Source organism: Haliotis asinina, chromosome 10 (genome assembly GCF_037392515.1).
Source record: "Haliotis asinina isolate JCU_RB_2024 chromosome 10, JCU_Hal_asi_v2, whole genome shotgun sequence".
NCBI lineage: Eukaryota > Metazoa > Mollusca > Gastropoda > Lepetellida > Haliotidae > Haliotis > Haliotis asinina.
The window spans coordinates 8,975,365-8,994,468 of NC_090289.1; the positions used below are offsets into that span (position 1 = coordinate 8,975,365).

General features: G+C 37.5%; 1 protein-coding gene across 1 annotated transcript in view; it reads left to right on the forward strand.

The window, feature by feature from the left end:
* The window catches only part of LOC137299174 (myosin-IIIb-like), a 118,600-nt gene that overhangs the window by 74,975 nt on the left and 24,521 nt on the right, over nucleotides 1-19,104 (forward strand). The window contains exons 9-23 of the mRNA XM_067831731.1: nucleotides 5,772-5,837; nucleotides 7,587-7,677; nucleotides 10,737-10,895; nucleotides 11,284-11,400; nucleotides 12,203-12,307; nucleotides 13,474-13,557; nucleotides 13,981-14,131; nucleotides 14,507-14,558; nucleotides 15,277-15,372; nucleotides 15,539-15,650; nucleotides 16,246-16,375; nucleotides 16,945-17,161; nucleotides 17,736-17,877; nucleotides 18,299-18,452; nucleotides 18,746-18,834. Of these exons, the coding sequence (XP_067687832.1) occupies nucleotides 5,772-5,837; nucleotides 7,587-7,677; nucleotides 10,737-10,895; nucleotides 11,284-11,400; nucleotides 12,203-12,307; nucleotides 13,474-13,557; nucleotides 13,981-14,131; nucleotides 14,507-14,558; nucleotides 15,277-15,372; nucleotides 15,539-15,650; nucleotides 16,246-16,375; nucleotides 16,945-17,161; nucleotides 17,736-17,877; nucleotides 18,299-18,452; nucleotides 18,746-18,834 (1,765 nt within the window). The remainder of the gene's footprint in view (nucleotides 1-5,771; nucleotides 5,838-7,586; nucleotides 7,678-10,736; nucleotides 10,896-11,283; nucleotides 11,401-12,202; nucleotides 12,308-13,473; nucleotides 13,558-13,980; nucleotides 14,132-14,506; nucleotides 14,559-15,276; nucleotides 15,373-15,538; nucleotides 15,651-16,245; nucleotides 16,376-16,944; nucleotides 17,162-17,735; nucleotides 17,878-18,298; nucleotides 18,453-18,745; nucleotides 18,835-19,104) is intronic.

A 19,104-nucleotide genomic window follows, 5' to 3' on the forward strand; every position in this document is an offset into this window, starting at 1 on the left:
TATTTGCAGGAAATATATATCATGATAATGGATGTGTGATGAAATTGGTATCAAACAAAATATTATACCTATCCTGAACAACCAGGAACACCACAAGCTGAGCATGGTTACTCATATAGAGTTGTCTCCCTTCCTCCAGCAACCACAATCAGGGTCGAGTGATCCAGCCCTGTCATAACCATGTTGCTAGGCATGAAACAGAGGGTGGAACATGTACTCCAGCGTCTGTAGGATGTGTTATTGCTGCTTGCTCCTGTTAAAATTCTCCTAGTGAAATTATCTGGAATGGGAGATTTTTATAAAGTTATTTACTTTTCCAAAGAAGAAATGTCCATAAAGAACGTATCCAGATTATCAGGGTTTAAGTGTGTTCAAGTCTCATCCAACAGGTTCATATAGACAATTATGCTGGACTGGAAAGTCTTTTGCCATACACATGAGTGGGATAAAATTGCCAGTGAGAAACTTGGCACGTTTATTTTCAGATGTTCAGTTTTCACTCTGGCTTATTTCCAAAATCCAAAATTGAAACAAAACAATATGCTTCTTGAATTAGAATCATAGCAAGCATGTGCAATTTCCTGTCTTGCTCTCTGTGCCAAGTGTCTTCCCAAGCGATTGTTACAAATCCATGAATTCACAGAATAACGTTTTGTCTCATTTTGAGTCATTTATCACCTGCTGCATATCTTCTATGCAAACAATATTTTCTACAAAATATATTTGAGACATTTTGAGTGGATATTAAAGGATGGTGTTGCTTTGGAGACCAGGCCTGTGGTTATTCTTTTTTCCAAGTAAATGATTTCATCCAACAAGTGATAAAAAGAGCAACTGAGAACATAAGATTAAATTATCCTTTCATTATATTTGTCTGACTTCTCATTTTTTTAACTGATTACAAACTGATACAAAAGATACAGATAAAAAAAATATCTGAAAAGTAACTGTTGACTTTTTGATTATTGAATCATTATAGTAATTGTTTACGGTGTCTCTCAATACTGTGCATCAAGAGGACAGTCTCATCATCCAAGAGTAAATACGTCAGGCTCATGTGGAAACAAGAGGATTTTTGGAGTCTGGCAGCTTACAATTAATCCAGTGTCAACAAAGCCATACCATAAGACCAGACCAATTTTGTTCCTTGTTTTATGCATCATATTTTTTTGAGAATTAGAAAAAAAATATGTAAACTTACAAGAAATGTTGTTTTTTTTAAATTATTTTTTGCCCCATATACACTTCATTAATTGCCAGAATTAAAATACTTTTAATGCTTAGAAGTAATATTACTTTGGTGATTTTATTTTCATGCTTTTTCCTCCTGTATAGTTTTCTGGGGACAAAAAATGCATAATACAAGAAATAAAATTGATCTTGGGTAATGCAGTAAAATAAAACTGTCATTATGGCTTGTCCAATCAGTCAGTTAAGTTGTCAGGAACAGCTTCAGTGATCAAAATCAAACCACAACACAGTCGAACCCGATTTACTCGGACCCCACATATCTGGAAAGCCGGGGTTCTGGACGATTTTTATGTGAAACGAAACGTACATTCATTCATTGTACTCACTTAACTGGACCTCACACTGCCGGACCCGGACAGCGAATTTTCAAACCATTCTCATAGGTTTCCATTGAAAAATGATCCAGTTATCCGGACAGAGATATCTTTGAAACGTGCATGTGTATGTGTCACATCAATGATTTCATCTTAATCTGTTGGGAGGCATTTGATTAGAATTGATTAATTAGCCATCAAAACACTTTGGTTGTTCATTAGGATTTGGCGGGTGTGAGGACAAATTTGAAAAAAGAGAATATGCAGGTGGTTAAATAGAGACTTTTTGTCATCGATTTATGTTTTTCATCTAACTTATCACTTGAAGCTCCACACGCTACATGATTACGTCTGAAACAACTTGACAAATGGTAACCTGCATTCCGCCTTCCATGTATTATTGGTATGCTTATATGTTATGATGATTCACTGTTATTACTATTGACTGTTGACTTATAGATATACGTACATCAAATTTTTTTGCTTTCCCTTAATTGTCATGTGATGCTTGTTTGGTCCATTAACCAGACATCTCGCTATCTGAACAATTTTCGAGTGAAACCAAAACGTCCAGATAAACAGGGTTCGACTGTGTAACTTTTTAAAATGTAACAGAAAAAAATGCATTTTTATAGTTTCGGGATATTGCAGGGACTTTAAGAAGAGAACAGTTGAGGGTTAGTCTAAGTATGCAGTGTTCGGTAATTCCAGATTAAAGTAGATAAGACTAGGAATATGTTTAACACTGATGTTTAATGCTGCCATGGCGTATTTGACTGATCATATGCTTCGTGCACATTAAGTAATATACTTACATACATGTTAAAGGTATATGTACATTACATGACAGTTTTTTCAACAGCATTAAACATGTTCAGTAAGACAGACTTAGCATTTATAATTTCCAACTAAACTCACGCAGATAACCTGTTTGTCAAACAGTCCCTGAACTAAATTATTTTCATTTCTGCCTAATCTTTTCTGCAAAGCTGCTGCCCTTTAACTTTGCCTTTAAACGGAATTGTTTGTTTCTATCAAAATTAAATAAAATTCAGAGAGTACGATTTAGTCTCTCACTCAAACAACACTGCACAATGTAAAATGAAAATAAGGTGTGATGCTGTGAAAGGAATAATAGATATATTTAAAACATTTTGAAACATTCTCATGTGAAAATCTTGGCCAATGTGTCATGTCAGTCTGTTAATGTAAGGGCTGATATAATTGTGTCCATGTCTTGATCCAACTTGCTATCTATGTGTGGTCCTCCCTGACAACACTTATATTGAATATCTCACAAAGTAGCTGATACGCTACTCATTTTAAGACTGCACAGTTTAGATAAATGACTCTTATTACCTTACCATGCGAATGTTCTTGGCAGATGATTAAGTTGTTTAGGTCCCAAGTAAAATTATGATATTGAGTTATTGTTATATACTGGACAAAATAAGTTAGGGATATTGGTATTTGTATGACTGATATTTTATCAGAGTATCAACGAATAAATAGATCATTATTCAAAATTTCAAAATTGAAATATATCCCTAACAATATTTGTCCAGTATATACTGTAACCTGTGTTATTTCTACACCTTTAAATTTTTGCTAGTGGAGGTCGTTAAACCTTTTTTCGCCTTCTTATTTTCGTGAGGTGCTGATTGACACATGATTGAGCCTTGTTAATCCACATAACGTCACAGGAAGATCAAGACATGTGACTGAGCAATGACACCTGTATTATTTTTATGTTGTTGACATGTGTGAATAAAATGAATGATTCTATATATGAATCTATATTATCGTGTGTTTTTTTTCTCACACCATGAAGTCTGACGCGAAGTTCTTGAAAATCAAACAACCATGAAAATTTGGCTGTTTACAGTATATGTGAAGCCCATTTGTGGTGTCTCCTGCTGGAATATTGCTGGGATATTACTAAAGACAGCATAAAAAAAACCCCACTTACTCACTTTTGTTATATAACCGTACAATGTTAAGTACCATCAAATACAGGAAAATACAAAATATGCTTACTAAGAAATTGATTTTCCTCAACGTACAATAAGGTTACTGTACTTACTAATGAACTTAGAGGAGACCATGTATTCCTTGGTCTGTTTATGCTTGAAATGAAATTTTAACATGCTCAAATCATATCTTATTTATACTATATCTCTGAACAATCAGATTCCTCCAGCATTTGGATATTTGCAATATTCCTATCAATTCTTGAGTAGCATTCTGTACTGCAAAAGAAATGCAATTCAAGAAACTTTTACTTTCATGAGATTTTATTTTTTTTTTAAATTTGTGTTTCTTTGCTGTTCTGTACATATCAATACATGTCGAAAATTCCAAATTTTAGCATTTAGAACTCAACTAATGTTATTTCTTAGCCAATCAGATTTGATCTAATAATATTTTGTCATTTTTGACCAGTCAGATTGAAGGTCATTTGTTACACAATCTTATTCCCCACTTCTACCTGAAACACAATCTTGAGCTGATAAGAGGTCAGGGGTATATGTTTTTATGGTTGTCACGTGCACACTTCTGTATATATGTAGGTTATTGATTACAACTGAATCACTTCCTAGTTATGTGCACTAAAAGATAAATGGCTTGGACCTCTTGAGTTGCTGTGTTTTGGGAGAGAGTTTTTGTGTAGTCAGGCAATGGAATATGTCTAAAGTTGGTTTGCAGTGGAGGTTCTCTCTCTGAAAAATAAAATGATATTAAGTTTAATAAGATGCATTACCCTTTAAAGCTATCCTGAAAACTGATAATGATAATTGTGAGTAATTCTTTTATGTTTTTGTACTAAATGTTGAAAAAATATGCTATACTTGTTTGAAAATATATTTAAATACAAAACAAAATTCTGTCTCTTTTCTTTCTTTTAAGATTTCTTTCAAGAGTTTGACAAAATGTGCCTTAGATCAACACTAATTATAATGTAGAATAGAATACTATCTGCCCTTGAACAATGAAATATAGAATCTGTACCTCGTGTATTCATCTGGTGAAGACGATATCATGTACAAAATAGAAAAATCATGTATAATTAAAAATGTTCACATGATTTATCATTTCGAACTTTATTCCTCCGAACTCTTTCCTTTTGTTTCGCAATTTTCTTGACATATCTATGAAATACATAGAAATGTATAAGTTACACACCTGAGAAATCTCCGAGAGATATGTGGGTGTGACACAAACCCAGTAACAGGTTGTCTTATCAGATACATGTTATAGTTGTTCAAATCATGCTCAGGCCTTCTTTGTGCTGGTGGTTTTAGATAAGTCTGATCTAATGTGACACGATTCATTGTGTGTGACTGAAGAAGGAAGTCTGAGGTGGATCCACACAGGACTGTTTTATGACTAAGGGTAATGTCAGATTTCTGTCATTTGAAGCAGAGTTTGGTTACATATTCTGTGGACAGGTCATGTTGACATGATTTATCAAAGTAGGTTGCATGTTGGATTATAGTTCCTGATATTTCGTACATGTTTTGTCGATTATTCATTTGATCAATGACTTTGTCATTTTAGGTTTTGACTGACTTAGTTCATGTGTAGCATTTTGTGCAGCAGGTGAAACTGTATGAATCATTGTGAATGTTGCTTGACAGATTAACGTGACAGCATGTAGTTATTCTTGTATTTGTGATAAGGACATGTACCTGCTGTGATCAGCGGTATTTACGGTGTGTCAAGTACGTATATTCTCCGTGTGAGTAGTAACACTGCAAATTAAGGCTCATCTTTCATTTTCTGAAAATCTAATTGCTCTCAGAAACTTTACTACTTAATGTATGTATTTCACAGATCCATAGGTAATACTTTTGTTTGAAATGATGTAGATAAGCACAGCAGTAACCCTTTTCTATGGTTGTGGATGATGAAGATTATTCCACGAGCTGGTGGCCATCAGTCACCAACATTGATGTTTTTTAAAAACTTTTCTTATTACCCTGTATGTTGTTTATTTCAACCTGTCATAATGGATGATGTAGATTAGTACACTAGCTGGTGGCCATCAGTGACCAAGATGAATGTTTGTTTGAAACATTTCTTATTACTCTGTATATTGTCGTATATTTCACCCTGTCATAATCGCAAGAGACAATTTGTTTATTACACCCTGTCTATCATATATGGTGTGAGATTTATTGTATATTACATCTTTGTCTGCTTCAGGTCCCCGCCACCTACATTCAAGCAGCCTGATCTCTGGTCACAGAACTTTAAAGATTTTGTTAAAAAGTAAGCTTTTGATATAAAAAAGAAATGTATTTTTGTATTGATTTGTGTATAGAACTGATGTTAGCAATTTAATAGGTTCCCTGTACTTGTGATTAGGCATCCTGTTACAAAAATATTGTATTACATAACATTGATGTCCGTTTTTTACATACCTGTAAGTGAACTATTTGAGAAGCATTCTGGAAGCTGTAAGTAACAGAAATGACAAGTCTTTATGGATGGTCAACTTCTGTATTGTATGATAGTGAGATAGATACATATCAAGTCAGGTCACCCAGCACGTCTTCCGAGTTATTAAATCAATGTTAACTTAATGTTTTGATATGTTTTAAATGTCAGAATTTAATTAAGGTAGGCTCAATCATCTGAGGAGCCACAGCTAGCAATTATTATCCTGTTCTTGCCAGGTCCACTGGTTCTTGGGTTGACTTCCAGATTCTCTGATGATTACCCTCAATTAATCACAATGTACCCATGTTTATCTAGATCGTGACTGTGGGACAGAGTACACTGTTATTGTCTGATATAGTAACTATTCTACCATGACTTCAGCAAATACTGGATTGTGATTCATTAACTGAAGTGAGTGAGTTTAGTTTTACTCTGCATTCAGCAATATTCCAGCTATATGGCGGCAGTCTGTAAATAATCGAGTCTGGACCAGACAATCCAGTGATCAACAACATGAGCATCAATCTGCGCAATTGGGAACAGATGACATGTGTCAACCAAGTCAGCGAGCCTGACCACCTGATCCTGTTAGTCGCCTCTTACGACAAGCTTAGTCGCCTTTTGTGGCAAGCATGGGTAGCCGAAGGCCTATACTACCCCAGGACCTTCATGGGTCTCATTAATTAAAGTTATTCAATGGTACATAAACAAATTATGTATACCTCAGATATTCCAACATGTTAGGTGATAAATCAAATTAAAGCTCTTATGATTTCATTATATACCCCTCATTTTGCAACATAGTATGTGTGGCTCCTAAAAAGTGTGTAGATAGTCACATCGGTCGTGATGGTGACCCTTTCTCTCCTGTTTATACCCAAGTTCACCCTGCTATCCTTTGTATGTTCAAATATTCACCATGTTATATAGTGATCCTTGGTGTACATGTATAGACCTAAAGTGTGCATCTCACTATATATTAGGTCATCTCTTGTTTTTCCAGTATAACTGCATTTGAGGTTTTTGTTTTAGAGGAACAGGTTTTACTTTTTGTTTGTAAGACCGCTTCCCAGGGTTTACTTTTCCTAATTTTATATGAAAATCAACAACATCCTGAAGCGGGATTGGAACCACAATTCTCTCATCTGTAGGCAGATGCTGTACCCACATGGCCATCGGGCTGATGAAGGTGGCAGGGTTAGATTACCTACTTAAAGTTACTGTCATTAAATTGATTTTACACGCGCTACAGTTATTATTATGTAGCTTCATTAAATGATTACCTACATTGTAATTACCCATCACTGACAGTATATATGATAGAGAAAACACTTCTCCTCGGTTTTGGTAGACAATGTAAAACCGTCGGGGTCGGGAAATCCCTCCCTCTCTGGTTTTACATTATCTACGAAAACCTCAGAGATGTGTTTTCTCCAATACATATAATATGCTGAACTACATATTGTTTTTGATTCCTCCCACACCAGGTTATTCAACTGGATTCAGATAGTATGGAAACCTGTGTGAAGCTCAAACACACACATGCAGTTAAAGTTGTATGTATGTTTTTCTCTACAGATGCCTGATTAAGGATTTTGAGGAAAGGCCATTCACAGAAGGTCTTCTGAACCATCCATTCATAGAGGACCCGCCAGAAGACCCAGCTGAGGTTAGTTTTGATGAGAATTATAATGTAAGAGTAAGAAATGGAAGGAAGAAACGTGACAGACTCTGAAATAATAAGAAATCTATTAATATGAGAATCAGTTGTACGATTCTGACTATGCATTTCTGAACCATCAGTTATTATAAGTCATGATGCCAGGTATTTGTGAAAAGGTAAGTATGCCCTGTATATGTATAACCACTTGTCATAAACACATGCAATGGCAAGTCATTTTGTTACTCTTCAGCTAAAACGTTTGGGAAAAATTAGTTAAAATGGGAGTCATATCACAATTTTTGTGACAGTTGACATTTGAAGAATATCCTCTGTATGTGTACCATTAAAGGGGCACTGATGTTGAGCGAATAATGTTACTCACCAACGGTCTAATTACGAAACCAAGTTGCAAATTGGTCAGCACCCGCTCCCTCGACCGTGACGGACAAAGTGACCGGGCTCCTGTCCACATTAGCAGAATTTCTTCACCCTAAAAAGTGAGGAGGTCAGATGCCACATGCTGTTATTTAAAAATATCCATGGTATTCCTTATCTGATTGTAACAAAATATCCCGGCAGTGTAGTTTTTTTTCTGATGCCTGGATGGTATGGTGATTGATCCAATTTGGTCCTATTTCTGTGTTTTTTTACCTCGATATTTAATCATGTCATGTGAAAATATGATGTCTACATACACATAGCAAGCCATTTGTTTCATGTAAGTCCGAAAGATTGCAAAGCTTTGTATTTAGATAGTTTTGAGGGTTGGCCCAGCTGTCATAACAAACATCATACATAAAATTTGGTAGCTACGACCCTTATTATCTATGATAATAAAAAACACACAGCTGATTTATCTGAATTTGTAAACTAAAAACAACGACTTTGCCATTGGTAGAGAAATCTGAAAATATCCTTACATAAAAAAACTGATTATACCCATTTACCCAGCACACAGCAAATACCGATGTGCATTTGATATGTAACAACTAAGTTCCGTTGGTATCCTCAAAATAGTTTTGGCCTATAAGTGTGTTCAGGCTGCATGCGACACAGAGATTATGTCTTCCTTGCTGTAACTCGCGTTTGATGGTATACACCTACACGTGTTATTTGTCATCATTAACTTGATGGTCAGTTAATGAATTTATAACGGGTATAAATAGTGGTAACACTACTAAAATTACTCGACATAGGTTCCCATTTGGCATTTCTCCTGTCTGGAGTAAATACTCAACATTATAAATTAAGGTCTGTAGTGGCAAATATATTGAATGTTGTGTAAATGTGCATATAAGTGATGCAAGAGGGTTTATCAGCTGAGTTACAAAAACAATTGATCGAAGGATTAACTGATAACACACTGATTGATTAATTACTTCCACAGCGGATTTGTCGAAAAGGCAGTGTTTAGTTTGTTGTCAGTGAGTGTAGATTTACGTAATCTATACTGAATACACCCTGTCGCAAAGTACGAGTGTAAAAACAACATCCTTCCTACAAAGAATTAACGGCCACTGCCTTGATTGATTGATTGTTGCTCATTATTGGCTAACTAATGGCGGACATCATACAGTTAGTTGCCAGGTGCGCTGTCCTGGGTGGCCAGTGAGATTATGTATACACAAGTGTGAAATATTCTCAAACGATGTGTCACTTTTTCGCATATTAGACTGTTCAAAGACATAAGACATAGAGCAGGATTATTTACCAGCTGCAGATGAATGGAATATCGTTCTTTTACATAGATATTCCTGAACGAGGTAATAGCCTGACATTGTTGCTATAACTTTCGTCTGTCTTAAATTTGATATTTGCATTTTGTTTTAATTTATTTCTTGTAGCATTCATTAGAACCTGTACTACAGAAAACATGCACCAGGTCGCTAATAGGGTGTGTGTGAAATATGATTCACATTGGCAATCTATACAGTGTTTATATATTAAAATCATGTTAGAAGTTCACTGTAAGTATAAGCAGACCGTGTGGATTTGTTTTTATTTATTTACTTTCAAAATGCATACAAATGTGACAAGGAACTAATTAGGTTTATAAGACAAAATATAAAGACGTACACTGATGTTATTTTTCAGTCCTGACGTTTTGTTTTTTTAATACCACAGGCGGATGAGTAAACTTCAAGGTGTTTGATTTGTTTTCATAATAACGAAGTAAAATCACTTCATCTTTGTTGATCAGTCTACACATAAACTATCAATTGCGCATATGGGAGGCGCAACAGAGATCACGAACCAGCCATTCTGGGATATCATCCGGGTACTCATGGGACAAAAAAACAATAACAAATGAAACCACCAGTCCACGGAAATTGCTCCACATCAGGCCCCTTTAAACCTTTTGAAAGCCTAGATGAGGCCCTGAATATTGTGATCTTGTTTAAACAATCTTTTTGTGAAGATGCTTGTGTGACACTCTGTGAAATCTTAGAGGGACTCAATGAATAAGTGCAACGTTTTAGTGACCATTTGCCAAATGCGAACAAATATTTATCATGAAGGGGAATGTATTATGTGGTCCATGTGAGTTTGGTTTGTGATAGGATCAACAGAAATTCTGTATTTACTTCTATTAACCCATGAAGATCCAGAATAGAACTGATCTTCAATGACTCATGCTGGTAGTAAGAGGCGACTAGCAGGATCAGGTTAGTCAGGCTTGCTGACTTGGTTGACTCATGCCATTGGTCTCCAATCACATAGATTGATGCGCATACTTTGGATCGCTGGATTGATTGGTCCAGACTCGATTACTTATAGACTGTCACCATATGGCAGGAATATTGCTAAGTGAGGTGTAAAACTTCACTCACTCACTCACTCACTCACTCACTCACTCACTCACTCACTCACTCACTCACTCACTCACTCACTCACTCACTCACTCACTCACTCACTCACTCACTCACTCACACTTCTATGACAGCAGCCAATGTTTTGAAGTTATATTTTAAAGAATAGTGATCAGTATATCCTGGTTGTGTGATAACACTTTACCAGGCTTGCCTGGTAGTTGCAGTTATAGATGATGTTGCTTGATGTTTCAGTACAAGGAGAAGCTGAAGCAGTTGACATCAGAGATGGAGCGGACCATCCACGAACCAGACATTACAACCAAACATGGCCGTATGAAGTCACGTCGCAAGTCTAGACGGGATGGGGTGCAGACAGCAGACGACCTCGCATCTCTTGAGACACTGGATGATGTGAGCAGAAAGATACATTCGCAATGAATATGATTAACCTTTTGTTGAATTGATAGAGACTGAATGTAAAATATCAACATCCAGTAATGGAATATCTTCCTTTGTTCTTGTTTGGTTGGTAAAGAAAGTGTTTTCTAATCATATCGAAACTGTATCTGAAAGGTGTCTAGAACCCCTTGTACGTTGTTTGAGCAGGTTGATTAAAAAAACTTAAATATTGCTGATTGCTCTAAAACAGCATACACACATTGAGTAGTGCATTCTGGCATATTTAGATCTTTCTGATTGGTTGTGTGGCATTCATTTTGTTGCTGCTTAGCTTTCATTCACTCATTCAAGATATTAGTATTGAATGTTGTTTGTTCTTACTTCTAAATGTATATTTCAGGAGGTGATTGTGTCCCAGCTGTTCAACAGGTACAGCCAGAATCTCATCTACACCTACATTGGGGACATCTTGTTGGCTGTCAACCCCTTCACATTCATGACAATATACTCTGATGAGGTGGGTAGACATACTTAAGGCATCTGCCTATGGGAGCCATTTTTTGCATGTGTGATTCTAAAGGGTATGGCTACAATATTTGCTGTGTATGCCTATGTTCATGATAGTAATTTTTGACTGCAACATAGGTCATATTTGGGATTTCACTTTCTTAGTAAAGTACAAATTCTAGTACTTTTTTCGGTTGAGTCCCATCCGGGATTCGAACCCGCACCCTCAGAGTCAGGCACCTAATCGCCAGCACACAAAGTCACTTCCACTCATCAGAGGGGTACACAAAGTACGCAGTCTAGACTACCAGTTGTCCGACTTTCATTTTTGTGGAAGTCGCGGTGGCTGAGCGGGCTAGGCGGCTGACTTTGTGTTTGCATTTGACCACTTTCTAAATGGCATCGTGTAATCATAGCTTTCGGCCGTGGGAGCCGTGCCAATTTACACTCATCAGAGGGGTACACAAAGTACGCAGTCTAGACTACCAGTTGTCCGACTTTCATTTTTGTGGAAGTCGCGGTGGCTGAGCGGGCTAGGCGGCTGACTTTGTGTGCTGGCGATTAGGTGCCTGACTCTGAGGGTGCGGGTTCGAATCCCGGTTTGGACTCAACCGAAAAAAGTACTAGAATTTGTACTTTACTAAGAAAGTGAAATCCCAAATATGACCTATGTTGCATTTGACCACTTTCTAAATGGCATCGTGTAATCATAATTTTTGACTGTATGTACTAATAATCATCATAGTGATCATACTTGGTGTACATTGTACCTTTATGTCTCGTCTGTTTATGGTACAGACTTTGTGTTGCAGTACTCTAAGAAATACATGAATGCTCCAAAGGACAGCTTGCCTCCCCACATCTTCGCTGTCGCCGATCAATCCTTCCAGATGATGATGCATAATAAGCACAACCAGGTGAGTTCAGCAGTGTCTCATCCACTGTTGCCTAGTCACCACTTTTCTCTATCCAGGGTTGTCTCCCTTGGTTTGCCAGTCACTTCACAGTTTATTGCATTAAGGCCTATCTGACTGCCAGAGATGGGCCAGCTTTCTGACAGAGGGTGTCTGGTTTGGTTAAATCCTTTTTGGGACTGATCAGGGTTTTTGACTTATTTCATTCACTGCACTTCATGATTGTGGTTTCAGTGGCAGATTTACCCGGATTATATTTCTAGGGTTTTAGCTTTTCTCTTACATTAACATCATCATGCCATCATTTGACTTGAATTGTTTAGATGCAGAAAGTTAAGCATTAAACAAAACACTCTCATTCTCTCTTGTTCATGGATAATTCTGTGTTAGTTCAACTGTCAGTACATTTTATGGAAATCTAGAGCTAGTATCACCTGACATAGATGTCAGATATAGTGAGTGAGTGAGTTTAGTTTCACACTGCACTCAGCAATATTCCAGCTATAAGGCGGCGGTCTGTAAATAATCGAGTCTGGACCAGACAATCCAGTGATCAACAGCATGAGCATCAACCTGTGCAATTGGGAACCGATGACGTGTGTCAACCAAGTCAGCGAGCCTGACCACCCGATTCGATTAGTCGCCTCTTACGACAAGCAGTCGCTGTCTGATATATGTCTTGATGGTAGTAGCATCACTTGACATGGATGTCAGATATGTCTTGATGTTAGTAAGTAGCATCACTTGACATGAATGCCAGATATCTCTTGATGGTAGTAGCACCACTTGGCATGGATGTCAGACATGTCTTGATGATAGTAGCAACACCTAACATAGATGTCAGTTGTATGTCTTGATGGTAGTAGCATCTCTTGACATGGATGTCAGATATATGTCTTGATGGTGGTAGCATCACTTGACATGGATATGAGATATCTTGATGGTATCTGTCAGATATATATCTTGATGGCTGTTGCATCACTTGACATGGATGTTGGATATATATCTTGATTATAGTAGCATCACACTACATAGATGTTTAGTATATATGCTGAGAGGGCTAGTGTTATATAACACAGAAAGTGAGTATATACATAGTGATTTGGTTGCCACTTGATACCGAAACTGAAATGAGCACTAACAAAGATGATGATGTTTGTGTTCTGCAGTGCATTGTGATCAGTGGGGAGTCTGGAGCTGGCAAGACGGAGAGTGCCAACCTCCTGGTCCAGCAGCTCACCCAGCTGGGCAAGGTAAGAGGGGGATGATGATGGTCATGTGTGGAGGGTAAATATGTTCATTTCCTGCCTTTCCGTGCCTGCAGACCCTTTCTAAGAACGTTACCCTGTGCATGGTATGGTGCCAAGGTCTGGATGCCTTGAAACTGACAGTCTGTGTAATAGTTTTAAGACTCACAACTGCTCGATTTCTTGGAAAAATATAATCTTAATCATGAAGAAGCTATCGAACTTGCAAGGACTGCAAATGGGTACAGACAGAGTTCCTTTTAATAGTGGACCAGCATGATGGATGAAAATTCATAGGACCTTGTATGTACTGGGCCACATACATACACTGATACTAAATGTCTCCATATATTGATAGATTTTTATTCTTACATTCGCAAAGTATGCAATCATGTGGAAAAAACTTGATATTGATGTTTTCTTACTTAGGCACCCAATAGAACATTAGAGGAGAGGATCCTTCAAGTCAATCCTTTGATGGAAGCCTTCGGTAATGCCAAAACAGTCATCAATGACAACTCCAGTCGCTTCGGGAAGTACCTGGAGATGTTCTTCACAGCTCACGGGACTGTCATGGGAGGTGGGTGCGCAGACAAAACTCATCTCATTAAAATCTGATCGGTTGTGTTGATGTCATAAAGTTCAGAAAGGACAGGATGCTGAAGATGTATAAATACAGGCAATTCATTTTTTGTACTTCTAACATGATTTTACGTTGTGACTTAGAAATCAGATGTGCTTGTCTGAGTGGTTTGCACTTGTAACATGAATTGGAAGATTTTTTAGACATTGGCTGATTAGGAAGTGGGTTCTGCAGAATGTAATTGGAATCCATCATGATGTCACAAGCAGATGATGTGATATGAAACACTGTGTGTCTTTGAAAGAAGAGGTTCCTGAAATCTTATTTTGTCAATGAAGAAATCAATATTGATGGTTTATTTGTATATTTCAGCCAAAATCACAGAGTACCTGCTGGAGAAGTCTCGTGTCATTCATCAAGCAAAGTGAGTATTACCTTATCAGCAAGATGACCTTCTCCAGAACATAGGAGTGATGAATAATAATACTGGTCAAAACAACAACCCCCCAATAGTTATTGTATTCTTGGTCACATGGTTGATCGTCTATCATCAAATGCTAAATGGGTTGATCAACACTCATGATGTTCATCACTGGATTGTAGGTGCAGACATTGCTGCTGTTATACAGCTGGAATATTGATGAGGCTGGCAGCAATGCAAGCTTTCCCTTACTCCTTATCTCACATAGAAGTACCCCAGATTTACCCAGATCTACCCAAAGCTTTCCCTTACTCCTTATCTCACATAGAAGTACCCCAGATCGACCCAAAGCTGTGGCTTATGCTCATAGCAAAATTGAAACATTACAACAGTTGCAGGACCTCTGAAATGCTGCAGTACAATGAAGAGTACCATGGTTGGAGTTTCACTTGTCTTTTCACAATTTAGTAGCACTGAGCTGGAGGACCAATGTAAATACTGAAAGCTGGTGCTTCAGTAATTTATGAGGAAATAGGATGTATTGCCATTCTTTTCTTTAATCAACTTTGAGACATCTTCAAGAACCATAATTTCCATGTTGTGTTACATCTTGCTTACCACAGTTGGTTCAATGAATGTATAGTGTAGCATTAACATTCAGTATCACCAAGCAGTGTATGATTGGTGTAAAGTTTGAGGCTTCTGGTTGTGTGTGCTTCAGAGGAGAGCAGAGTTTCCACATCTTCTACTATGTCCATGACGGCCTTATCTCCAGTGACAATGACAAGTTCCATTTGAAGAAGAGCAAAGTTTACAAGTGAGCTAAATTTTCATTTTATGGTTGATTTCTCCTTTTACACTCTAATAAATTTCTCTGTGGGCCATTTAGCTTTGCCTCAGCATGTTTGGAAGGAAGTATTACTCTCTTTCAACAGTGTTAAGGTATTGTGTTTGCTTCAACATACTTGTGCTGTCTGTTTTAGGTATCTCCAGGAGTACACCAGTGCCCCTCCTGACATAGCCTCGTTGTCAGTGCACCGGGTCAAGTTCAAGGCCATCCAGACATGCTTTGATGTGATTGGTTTCCAGAAAGAGGTACAGTTATCTTGTTCACTCATTTCTTATTTTTGGTTGTTACACTTTCTACTACAGGATTGTTGTTAGGTAATGTTGTTAAACAAAGAAAATATGAAGATGAAAAATATTTTAAAGATGTAAGGACAGTTTGAAAATGTCAAAAATGACAATAACATGAATACTGCACTGATACTCATCTACTTTTCAGTTAGTTCATGGTGATGATGATGATGATGATGATGATGATATAAATGTGTATATCCCTGCCAGAAGTTGTAGTCAGTGTGTCCTATCCTCTGTGGTTCATGACGATCAAGATTAGGTTGATGATAGTTGTCCTATGTTAATAATAAGGTTTCTCCCCAAAAGAAGGGTTGTCAGTATATGCTGTCCTGTGTTGTTCGTCATGATGAGGGGCAGTGGGGTAGCCTTATGGTTAAATCATTTGCTCATCATGCCCAACACCCTGTTTCGATTCCCTGTATGGGTACATTGTATGGAGCCCATTCCTGGTGTGGCACACCGTGATAATGCTGGAATATTGCTGAAAGTGGCTTTAAACCCAACTCACTCACTCACTCATTATGATGAATAATGTGTATATCCCTGACAGGAGGTGTCGTCTGTGTATGCCATACTCTGTGGGATCCTACACATCGGCAATATGGAGTTCCAGGAGAAAGAGCTGTCTGACCACACTGGGGACTGCTGTGTCATCAGTGACCGGAGTCTGCTTGACATAGGTAGGCCATTGTATTAAATTACCAAGCTGAACACTGACATTTTGACCTCTGGCCAGACCAGTTTTATTTCTTTTATTATGGATTTGCCGGTCATATTTTTCTAAGAATAAAAATTTATTTTCCCCACTCAATGAATAAAAACCTAATGTTTGTATTGGACAAATATGTAAACTTTCGAGAACAATGTTGTTAGATTGTTTTTTGCCCGATATACACTTCATAAATTGCCAAAAGTAAAATACCTTTAGTGTTAATAAGGAATATTACTTTGTTGATTTTGTTAATAAAATTCCCTCCAATACTTACGACTAAGATCACAAAACAAGAAATGAGATTGGTCTGGCCTCATCATAAAATCACAACCAAACATTTGAAATCATGTATGATAGCCAATTTCCAACTTAATATCGTCAAATGTAGTGTTCCAGTTGTGTTGCTGGACACCAGTTCTGTCCTTCTTTGAGTATATATGCTCTAGTCTATCAGTCAAGTTTTTTGCTTCCATTATTCTTCTTGTCTTAGAGTAGACACGTTCTGTTCTGTTGTCAATTCACAGTTCTTTTTTCCAGTGTCCTCACTTCTTGGAGTAAATTCTGAGGACATCCAAGAAGCTCTTACTTCCACGGCAATGGTAGCCAAGGGAGAACTCATCATTCGCAACAACAACCTGCGTGAAGCTTTCAACGCCAGGGATGCCATGGCAAAGGCTTTGTATGGCCGTCTCTTCAGTTGGATTGTGAACAGAATAAGTGCTCTCCTCCGACCAGCCAAAACAGAGAGATCAGAGTGAGTTCATTCATTTACCCAGTCCTCACCCGATCAACTTTAAAAATCTCAGTAGCATATATGTAATGCCATATTTAGCAATGAAGCAGGTGTTTTGCGTGTATAATGTGCCATTACTTATGTTATATTACTTGTACCATGATTGTCATGGCAGACATAATGGTATGACATTTAGTCAACCATTCACCCATTTGTAATATCAGATATGTTCCTTGGGAAGAGGTGTTTCTCATTTTGTTCGTTTTTTTAATTTCAACCTTCATATTGACATTTGTGACAGAATTTGATTGAAATATTAGAAGAAAGTTGTTGAAGTAGAACTCATGTGCATGTGACAACTGTCACTGAGATTGACCATGGGAATATGATGGTTATCCTAAATGTAACTGGTATATACGTGTTTAGTTTTTGTGTGCTGTATATAACTGTAGTCATTGACATTTTGCTCCAAAGCAAAATACTCTCTTATATACTCTTTGAACACTATTTGAATGGTGATTAGGACTTACTGGAAAGCTACAGAGCCTTTTATTCATTAAACTGTGCTTTTTCAATTTCCTTTTCACTTCTTCAGTGAAGATACCTTGGTGATTGGGCTTCTGGATATCTTCGGGTTTGAAAACTTCACACACAACTCCTTTGAGCAGCTTTGTATCAACATTGCCAACGAACAAATACAGTATTACTTCAACCAGAACATCTTTGTCTGGGAGATGGTAGGTGCAATAGTTGAAGACTCCTCACAAATGCATTGTTGACTGTCATTTGTTAACTGTTGCAAATACCATACACATCGATTCCAGGATTAACACTGCTTCCACTATTTGGATACTTTAATAGGTCAATTTTTTATGATGTAGATAGGTCCACAAGCACACTGTTTCCTTCGAGAAAGAGATGACTTCAGCTGTTGCTGAAACTCTGTGACTTAATTTGTGGAAATGTTTTTGTATCTTTGTATTTCAGTGTTATTGATAATGTCAGACATGACCTTCCTGGTCCTTCTTACCTAGAATTCTTTAGAAAAATAATATAAAAATAAAATAATATAGTGATTAAATTTGATGTATATTATGTTTGACAATGTCCTCCTGCAACGTAACCATGGTGATAATGATGACTATGTTGGTGTTGCAGCAAGAGTATCATAATGAAGGGATTGATGCCAAGGATGTGAGCTACGTGGACAACAGACCCATCTTGGACATGTTCCTGATGAAGCCCATGGGCGTCCTGTGTCTGCTAGATGAAGAGAGCAACTTCCCCAAGTCCACAGACCAGACTCTCGTGGGTAAGGATGAACTTTAGTAGTCCTTTTGGTGGTGCCAGAGTCTGGCTGGTAAGGAAAACCATTTGATGATCTCTTTTGCAGACTCTAGTTGATAAGGAATACCTTTGGGTGAGGTATTGCCAGACTGCAGGTGGTAACTAACACCTTCGGGTCAGGTATTGGAAGGAGTGGTGGTCCCATACCCCCATTGTTTATACTACTACTCTAGTTTGTAATGGACACCTTTTGATGAGTTATTACCAGACTCTAGTTTTTAACAAACACATTTTTGGGTATGTCTCTTGTCTTTGTAGAAAAGTTCCATCAGAACATCAACTCACCCTACTACACAAGACCAAAGGCCGACAATCTCAAGTTTGCTATTGAGCATTATGCTGGCAAGGTATTGTCATTTAAATTAAACTTTTTACAGAGCTCCAGGTAAGCTGCATATCTGCGTAAATTCAGCAAAAATATTGCTTAAACCCAATTACTGTAAATTGTTTTGCAAACAAGTATGCTTGCTTCTTGGGAAACCCAAAAGTATTAAAAGAGCATGGGTAAATACCCAATGAGGATTTTTCAGCTTATGTACATGTGAAATTGGCGAAGATCTATTGACAGCTATAATATCTGATGAAGTACAAGCTAAGTGATAGAACTACCTATGACT